The sequence below is a fragment of the Orycteropus afer genome, unplaced genomic scaffold (genome assembly GCF_000298275.1).
Source record: "Orycteropus afer afer isolate SDZICR_OR568_19922 unplaced genomic scaffold, OryAfe1.0 scaffold00300, whole genome shotgun sequence".
NCBI lineage: Eukaryota > Metazoa > Chordata > Mammalia > Tubulidentata > Orycteropodidae > Orycteropus > Orycteropus afer.
This window is the reverse complement of record NW_006921887.1, coordinates 644,233-654,065: the sequence shown is the minus strand read 5'-3', so window position 1 is coordinate 654,065 and position 9,833 is coordinate 644,233. Positions and strand designations below refer to the sequence as shown.

Sequence of the window (9,833 nt, the reverse complement as noted above, 5' to 3'; positions counted from 1 at the left end):
CAGGTGTGCGTTCATTTCCAGACCTGAAGGGCAGCTAGGGGCCATAGTCTCAGTGGTTCCACCAGACTCCGTCGGGCCAGCAAACCTGGTCTCCTCCCCCTTTTTTTTTTCCAAATGATTTTGAGTTTTGTTCCACATTGTTCTCCCTGTCTATCCAGGATCTCCTACATAGATCCTCTTGCAAGTGGTTGATAGTAGTAGCAGGACACCATCTAGTACTTCTGGTCTCATAGTCGTATAGGCTGCAGATCAGATGGTGTAACAGTTGCTAGAACTAATTGTTTCCATGAATTTTTGGTTTACTTCATTCTTCTTGGCTCTGGATGAGGAGAGACCCATCATTGCATCTAGATGGCAGCTTGCAAGCTTTTAAGATCCTAGTCGCTACTCGCCACAGTAGGAGGTGGAACAATGTTTTGTATAGTATGTTATGCCAATTGAGCTTGATGTCCTCTGCAACTATGGTCCCGAGCCCACAGGTTCAACTACTAGGTCCCTCTGGGTAGCTGCCTGTGACCAAGCAGTGACTACAACCTTGCCCCTTGTCAGCTCCATTTTACATCTGGGTATTCAGATCATACACATAAAGTTATAGGACCAGTGTCTGCCAACCCTATACATGTTCTTGGGTGCACTCCCCACTTCATAGACATAGCTAATAGTTCAGCCTTTCCACCCATCTATCCACCCATATACCCGTGTTTGCCTTCACTGACCATGTCGTACTATATGTGCAAAAGGGTTCATCTTTGTTGTCTGTACTTCCCACGTACCTCTCTATGTCTTTCTCTTCCTCAATGCCACTATATTGATCACTCACATTTGGTACATTGCCTTTCTTTTCACCCAAATCAAAACTTTTTTTTTTTTTTTTAATTGTGATTTGGGTGAAGATTTACAGAACAAATTCACTTTCCATACAGCAGTTCACATACACTTTGTCTCATGACATTGACCACAGTTTACCACAATGCAACAGCTCCCCTCCACTTCCTCCCCATAGTTACCTCTTCCCAGTGTCCATCCCTCCATGCACTCCTGCCCCCTAAGCTGTCTCCCTGTGCATAAGCAGTAGGGCACACTTTTATGGGGTCTGGGTTCTGTTCCTTTTACTATTCTTTAATGGATCCTGACTCATTTCTACAATTCTCCCCTAAAATATGAATTTTCTACTAAATACTGAAGTAGAGATTTGAACTGGTTCATTGTGGTTCAACCTACTACTGCGAATTTATAGATATACTTAATCAGAGTCTATATTTTAACAAAATCCCCAGTTAATTCTTAAGTTTAAGAATCTTAGGTTTAAGGATCTTATTTTAGTGTAGATTCTGATTGTATATCTGGAGGTGGAAATGCAAATTTGCCGCAGAGGGTCAAACAGGAATGAACAGGTTCGAAGTCCTGTACTAAAGAAAGCATGATTTGTAAGAATGCTAAAATCACCCTCAGTCATCATTTATATGTGTTTAGGAGGGACCAGAATTGTGTTTCTGTGTATCTTAGGTTGAAACATTTTAATGAGCTATAAGTCTTTTTATTCTTTTCTTTTTAGGTCCCCAAACTGAGGAAATGATGTCTGTTACCATGCATTCTATCCATAAAGTAAGAGTGAAAGCTCTAAAGCGTGTGTGGAGAAATATAGGTTCTTTTGAGACTAATATATGGGAACCAATTGAAGAAGAGAAAACAGATGACACCCCAGTTTTTGACAGGTTTTCACTGGGGACTAGTTTGAGTAGGAGTACACTCACAGAACTGGGGATTACTCTGGTTCACAGTGATGCAGATCCAGCAGATACTTTCTCTGAAGTTTCGTCAGTGGAAGAAAAAAGCAGGATATGTTTCTATCAAAGGTAAAACTCAATAGCTAGCTAGCATTCACTTCCTTTGGAAAAAAAATTTTTTTAATATTTTCATGTAAATGATAAGCTGATTACTAGTACCAGCAACCCCCATTGACTGTGCTATTAATAATATGAATGATAAATTATCTACTACTCTCTCTGCTCACAAGGATATTAGGAGTATAAAAGGAGACTGTACTTTTGAAAATCTTAAGTATTGAGATAGGAAATAATTTTGCCATCTGAGATTATAAAATCAAATAAATAGATAAGTTCTAGAAGTCTTTTAATACTCTTTAGACATAAGTAGTTTGGGATTATTGGGTTAACCATGTCATTTTTAAGGATTTCATCTTTGAAACTTGTCCATAAATTCTTGCTTATCATCTCTGTTACTGATATTTTTATGTTATAATTACAGTATCTACAATGCAGTTTATTCTTCTCATGACTAAAAGATTGTATAGTCAACCATGATCTTAAATGAAATAATCCCAACTACTCCAGCCATCTACTAAACCATATATAATAGCATTAGAAATGTTGTGCTTGTTTCACAAAACAACAGTGCTTCAATCTTAGCACAGGTTTACCCTGAAGGCTGCTTATTGTACATTCTAAGTAAGAAGAGATATGATGTCTTTAACCTAGAAGCCTAATAGGAAACTTTCATTTCTTTCCTTGAGGGACTCTGAGGCAGGTCTGTGTTCTGCCCTAAGGAATATGTTGAAAGGAAACAAATTTAAAAGTAATTTGGGTCATCAGTTAAGTCCTGAAAGTTTAATAGCAGCTGAAGGTATTTGGAAAACGTTTTCAATGTTTTGGTGAAAAACAATCCTGAGAGTGTTCTTGTTTCAAATGGTATAAGGGTGGCTGAAAGATGCAGATGAGAGAGAGAAACAACAAACGCAGAACAAAAGTGTGTATTGGTGGTGTGTTTTCATTAACTTTGTATTTGTGTCTTTAAGAAAATTTTCTTCAGAACATCATCATGTTCCTTTATAGTGAAATATCCATGAACACATGCAAATTTTGCCTTTTGATACTAAGATTTTTTGGGGGGGTCATAGAATGCGGACTCTAGAAAATAGCATTTATTCTAACACCTCATTTACTTATTTTTACAGTTTTATTATCGGTAGTAAGAATATACACAGCAGAACATACACCAATTCACCAATTTCTACATGTACAATTCAGTGACAGTGGTTACATTTTTCAAAGTGTGTAACCATTCTCACTGTCATTTTCCAAATTATTCCTCCACCATTAACATAAACTCACTGCCCCCTAAGCTTTTATCTAACCATTTGAGTTGCTGTTGTCAGTTTAATCCCATATAGACAATTCTTTAAAAGAGTACAATACACAAAGCAAACAATTTTGCTAGTTAAGGCAAACTATTTGGTTTAAAGAAGACTTCAGATGTTAATGGCTTAATTTTGAATTTAAATATTATCTCAGGGCAATTTTTTTCACTGGGGCATGGGAGGGGTGTTACCCAGCCTCAATGGCTCCAGGAAGTCTGGCTTCCATGAGAATTTGAAATTCTGTTCTGCGTTTCCTATTTTGATCAGGATTCTTCTATAAAATCTTTGATCAAAATATTCAGTGATGATAGCTAGGCACATCCAATTCTTTTGGTCTCATAACATAGGAGAGAATTGTTTACGGGGGCAATTAGCCATGCATTCCATTTCCTCCTCCTGTTCCTTCTCTTGTTCCTCTGCTGCTTCAGGTGGATAGAACCCAACTGTTGTATGTTGGATGGCAACTTGCAGGCTTTTAAAACACCAGGCACTATGTGCTGCAGTAGGAGGTAGAACAGAGTACTAAGAATGATATTAAGCCAATTAAGGTGTTTCGGTTACCTAGTGCTGATCTGAGAGGAATATATCACAGGTGGATGGCTTTAACAAACAGGAGTTTATTCTCTTATAGTTTGGGAGGCTAGAAATCTGAGTTTAAAGTGCCAGAGTCTAGGGGCTAGGTGAAAACCCCTTGACTTTGGGTTTCAGCTCTGCCTCTTGCTCCCTGCCCACTGAAGCTGGAGGCTTTCTTCACTCAGGCTGGCTAATGAGGCTGACAAACCCACAGTCCTGATATTACCAAACTACACGGTAGGCCATTGATTCAGGTCCAGAGACAGTCCCAAGATTTGGCAGGAAACATGGCAGGCTGCTAAATGAAGACTCAGCTACATGCAGGGCCCAAGTGTGCCAAAAAGCTCCAGATCATTCCTAGAACTTCTCCTTATATACTGAGAGCAGATCACATCACTAGCAGCTACTCAGCTGCTAACAGTAGAGTCCACTATGGGGTTGATTATCAGTCTTACCATGAGGAATACTACATCCAGCTGCCCAGCCACTCAAAACCAGGCCCAGCCAAGTTGACACATAACCCTGCTACAATTGGGATGCTGCATGAACCATGACCTTAAACCTCCAAATCAAGAAAACAAATCCCATGAGGTATTTGATTGTGCATTAGCAGCATTAGCAGATGCTGTCCCCCCCCCCCCGTTACTGTTGCTGTAAAAATACATATCACACAACATTTGCCAATTCACCTTTTTTGAAGTGTACAGTTTAGTGACATCAATTACATTAATAAATTGTATAACCCCAATCCCTCATTTAAAAGATAATAGAGGCACAAAAAATGATACATGATTTAATCATTGGAGAGAAAATTTATTGTCTGTTCAAAGATGAATTTTAGTGATTAAATGATTTTTAATTATTTTGTCTTTTTCAATTTTTTCCTACTACAGAAATGCCCCAAATCACTTGGAATTAACATTGATTGGTAAACCCAATGAAGAAAAGAAAGTATATAATCAGAAAGAAAACTCTAAAAGAAAAGATCATGAAAAGTCATCACAAAATACAGTTCCTGTAATAGGTGTTTGGGAATTTGAACGTGATGATGATGAATATATTAAATTCCTTGATCTCTTCTTGAGTTATGTTCTTGAAAGAGATCTACTTAGTTCCAGTGATCCAGGTATTCCGTTTTTAACCAGTTTTTCTTCACATCTTAGAGAACACGAACTTAATTCTTTAGTTTTTGATGTGCATACAACATTAAAACGACGTCAGGGTAAAACCAAAAGCCAGAACGTTTTTAGAGCTGGCTCTTGCTTTGTTGTTGCTCCTGAGTCATATGAATCTGAAAACTCCTCCTCTTTAAACAATGATTGTGCCGTACGTTTGGAAAACCAGACACTTTCTACTACAGTAGTGGTTAATCAAGGCATCAGGGCTCTTGCCAAGAATCCTTTGAATGAAGTCAGTAAAAATGAAATGAAGAGTGGATTGTTTAGTTTAAAACAAAACTCAGTTTACAGAATGCAGAATGATAACCGAGAGAAGCCTTTAGTCCACAGATTGTCTACTCACATTATTTGGACTCCCAATTCCATTAAAACTAGTAGATGTATTTTCAAAGCAATTCGAAGCGATGATCTTAATCCTCAAGAAGATCTTCCACTGGCACTAAGTAACACATTTGACAGTATAGGACGGCTGCTGGAATGGATGGTAAGATGGTCTGAAAGAAGACTGCTCTGTGATTCTAGTATCATTGAATCATCCTGGGAATATAGTCCAGTAATTCGTGTAAAGACTTCTGCAGCTGCCATTCTTACATCATTATGGCTTTTAGGACAACCCTGTTTTGCTACAAATAAAGCAAAAAATGCCATTATGAAGGTAAGTGCATGAATTCTTTATTATATACAAATGAAATTTCTTATTTATTTATTTTTATTTTTACTTTTGCAGTGTTTCCTCCTCTCCCCTGCAACCCCTGGTAACCAAAAAAGAAAGTTCCCTTCCATATATAAACCTTTCCTTGACTTTTTGCAATAATGAACTAATACAGTATTTGTCCTTCTGTGATTGACTTATTTCACTCAGCATAATGTCCTCCAAGTTCATCCATGTTATGCAGTGTTTTGCAGATTCTACATTATTTAGTGTTACGACTATTCTGTTCTATTTATGTACCACAGTATGGTTATTCATTCTTCTGTTGATGGGCACCTAGGTTGTTTCCATCTTTTTGCTATTGCAAGTAGTGCTGCGCTGAACATGGGTGTGCATATATCTGTTTTTGTCCTGGCTTTCACTTCTTTAGGATATATACCTAGTAATAGGATTGCTGGATCAAATGGTATTTCTAATTCCAACTTTTTTTTTTTTAAATTGTGATATGGGTGAAGATTTACAGAGCAAATTCACTTTCCATACAGCAGTTCATATACACTGTCTCATGACATTGACCACAGTTTACCACAATGCAACAGCTCCCCTCCCACCTCCTCCTCACAGTTACCTCTTCCCAGTGTCCATCCCTCCATGGGCTCCTGTCCCCTGAGCTGTCTCCCTGTGCATAAGCAGCCCTTCTTTCTCCCATGATTGTTCTCTCCAAGGAGTGTACCTACTTGAGGTAAATGTTCAACTCATATGCCTATCTTTTGTTTGGCTGGAAACCACAGGTGTGGGTTCGATTCCAGATCCAAAAGGCAGCTAGGGGCCATAGTCTCAGTGGTTCCTTCTGGCTCTGTTGGACCAGCAAACCTGGTCCCCTCCTTTTTTTTCCTCCAGTGATTTTAAGTTTTGTTCCACATTGTTCTTCCTCTCTATCAAGGATCTCCTACATAGATCTCCTTTCAAGTGGATGACAGTGGTGGCTGGGCACCATCTAGTTCTTCTGGTCTCATAGTCATATAGGCTGCAGATCAGAAGGTGTACCAGTCGCTAGGACTAATTGTTTCCCTGAATTTTGGTTTTCTTCATTCTTCTTTGCTCTGGATGAGGAGAGACCCATACCAACTTTCTTTTTATAGTAAATTTAAATATATTGTTTTATCAGTAATTATAAAATAGACAGTTGCCATCCAGGAGTAATAAAAGCACAAGACCCACATTTACCCACTCTGATGGAAATGGAAACAACACTTGCACAGAAATACATCACATTTCTCTCAAGAATCATGTTTCCTTTGTAGCTCCTCAAACCACTTGTTAATTGCAATTTATATATTTATTTTTATTTTTTTTATTGTGCTTTAGGTGCAAGTTTACGAACAGAGTTTGTTTTACATTCAACATTTCATGTACATTTAGTTGCACTCCCCAATTACCATCCCCAACCCTAACCCAGTCTCCTCCCCTCCCTGCCCCATAACCACCCCGTTCTGTGCCCTTTGTAGTTATGCACTCCTGTGCATCCTGCATTTTCTCCATGCGAATGTTGCCCCTCTGGTGCCCCATGGTCGATTGTGCCAAGGGATGCATCTCCATACAGTATGTGGGTGTATTACCCTGGGTTGAGTGGTCTTGCTTTTATTATTTAATATTTTGAAAAGGTGGAGCTGGTGTATTTTATTTTTGTGGTTATTAATTCAGGTATGCTGGGTTGCTCTGCAGTTTTCTTTGTAATCATGGAATCACTGTATGGAATGTGGATGCAGGTCTCTGTCATGAAGGTAGTTTAGGATTTGAGCTGGCAGGTGTTATGGTGGCTGAATCTGATTTTTCTATTGGATGAGGCAGGGGAGAGGTGGGGACAAGAGGAAGAAAAGAGAAAAAAAAAGCTCCCAGGTACTAGGAGCCATTTCTAGAGCTTTGAGCAGGCTGCTAATGATGACATTATACTATTACTCACAGACTGCTAGCTGAAGTTCAGCAAAGACTCCAGCTGTTAAGGGGCCACCATTTTCCTTCAGGTCCAGACAGCCACAAAAACCCCACTCTCCAGGCCCCTCCATACCAAAAAGCTGACCTAGGATAACTGCCCAATCCATGACAGGTGTTTGTCCCAGGACCTGCCCACTTGTGGCCTAATTCTCCTCTCTGCTCCCACTTTAGCAGCACCTGGAGCCAGGGGGTCCCTGCTTCCTCCCAGCGGTCCCAAGGTTACCAGTAATACAAGTAGGTGCTGAAGGCAGATCTGTGGAGCAGCCCCCAGTCTTCTGGTGCGGTACATTCTCTCCCACTGCCCCATGGAGCCCTCCAATGCCCTGTCTCACCTGCCTGTCAGTGCTCCACAGGGCAGGTTCACCTGTTGTTTTTTTTTTTTTTTGCCCCTGGATAATTGCACTGCCCCCTTCTCCCTTTTAATCCCACTCCCCTGAGTTGGTGTACTCTGATTTAATAAACTGTTCAGAGCACCAGAATCCCCGCTTCAAACTGCTTCACTAAGATGGTAGAGGGAACTAGCATGTGTGCTACAAGAGAGACACCATTTTCGATCTAATTCCCACTTTCTTAAAAATCACCATACTGCTTTTCACAGTGGTTGTATCATTTTATAGTCCCACTAGCAGTGTATGAGAGTCCCTATCTCTCCACATCCTCGCCAGCATTTGTTATTTTCTGTCTTGTTGAACTTTGCTATTAGTGCTGGGGCCAGATGGTATCTTATTGTTGTTTTGATTTGCATCTCTCTAATGGCTAATGATTGTGAACATATTTTCATTTGTGTGGTAGTTAAATTTATATGTGAACTTGGCTGGGCCTGGTTGAGTGGCTGGGCAGCTGGTGGTAGTTATTCCCCATGATGAGACTGGTAATCAACTCCATGGTGGGATCTACCACAAACATCTGAGTAGCTGCCTTTGGAATGTGGTCTCCTTCCTGTATATAAGGAGAAGCCTTGGGGATATTCTCTAGCATATGGCACGCTTGGACTCTGCATGTGGCTGTGTCATGGTTCAGCATTCTGCCATGCCCTGCCAACCTTGGGACTTACAATGGACTTGAATTAATGGCCTGCCGTGTGGTTTGGTAACATCGGGACTGTACCTTTTTTTGTTGACCTTGGGCTTGTTAGCTTCAGCAGCCAGTAGCTGCCTGAGAGAAGAGATGCCTCTAGCTCCAGTGGGCTGGGAGCAAGAGGCAGAGCTGAAGCCCAAGGTCAGGAGGCTTTCACCTAGCCCCTAGAGCCTGGCACTTTGAACTTGGACTTCTAGCCTCCCAAACTGTAAGAGAATAAACTGTTTGTTAAAGCCATCTCATTTGTGGTATATTCTTGTCAGAGCGGCACTAGATAACCAGAACAATGTGTTCGTTGGATGCCTATCTTCTTTAGTGAAGTGTCTGTTCGTCTTCTGAACATTTTTTTAATTGAATAGTTTGTCTTTTAGTTGTTTAAGTGTTGGAGTTTTCTATAAATTTTAGAGATAAGTCCTTTGTCAGATAGGTCATTGCCAATTATTTTTTCCCAATATGTAGGTTCTCTTTTGACTCTTTTGGAGAAGTTTTTGGAAGCACATAAAAATTTTAATTTTTAGAAGGTCCCATTCATCTAGTTTATCTTCAGCTGTTTGTGCATTTTGAGTTATGCTTGACAGTCTATTTATGCCATAAATTAAGGCCCCTAAAATTTGTTCCTATTTTCTGCTTGAGGAACTTCATAGTTTTAGGTTTCACATTTAAGTCTTTGATCCAGCACCATTTGTTAAATAGACATCTCTTCCCCATGTAACATATTTCAGTCCTTTGTCAAAAATCAGCTGACCATAGGTTAATGGATCTATTTCTGGATTGTCAAGTCTGTTCCACTGGTTTATATGTCTGTTGTTGTACCAGTACCAGGCTGTTTTGACTACTCTGGCTGTACAGTAGGTTTTGAGATCCAGAAGTGTGAGACCTCCTACTGTGTTCTTCTTCCTCAATAGTGCTTTGTTTATCCGAGGTCTCTTTACTTTCCATATAAAACTAGGGATTGTTTTTTCCATATCCTTAAAGAATGTTGATGGGATCTGGATTGGAATTGCATTGAATGTATAGATTGCTTTGGGTAGTTTTGATATTTTCACAGTGTTCAGTCTTCCTATCCATTTCTGTAGATCTCTTATGGTTTCTTGAAGTAGTCTTTTTTGTTTTCTTTTTATATGTCTTTTGTGTCTCTGATATGATTTATTCCCAAGTATTTTATTTTTTCGGTAGCTACTGTAAATGACATTGATTTCCT

At 39.6% G+C, this 9,833-nt stretch overlaps 1 protein-coding gene across 1 annotated transcript in view; it reads left to right on the top strand.

The window, feature by feature from the left end:
* Positions 1-9,833, top strand: part of CPLANE1 (ciliogenesis and planar polarity effector 1) — a 231,606-nt gene that overhangs the window by 82,881 nt on the left and 138,892 nt on the right. The window contains exons 24-25 of the mRNA XM_042782397.1: positions 1,556-1,856; positions 4,624-5,563. Coding sequence (XP_042638331.1) covers positions 1,556-1,856; positions 4,624-5,563 — 1,241 coding nt within the window. The remainder of the gene's footprint in view (positions 1-1,555; positions 1,857-4,623; positions 5,564-9,833) is intronic.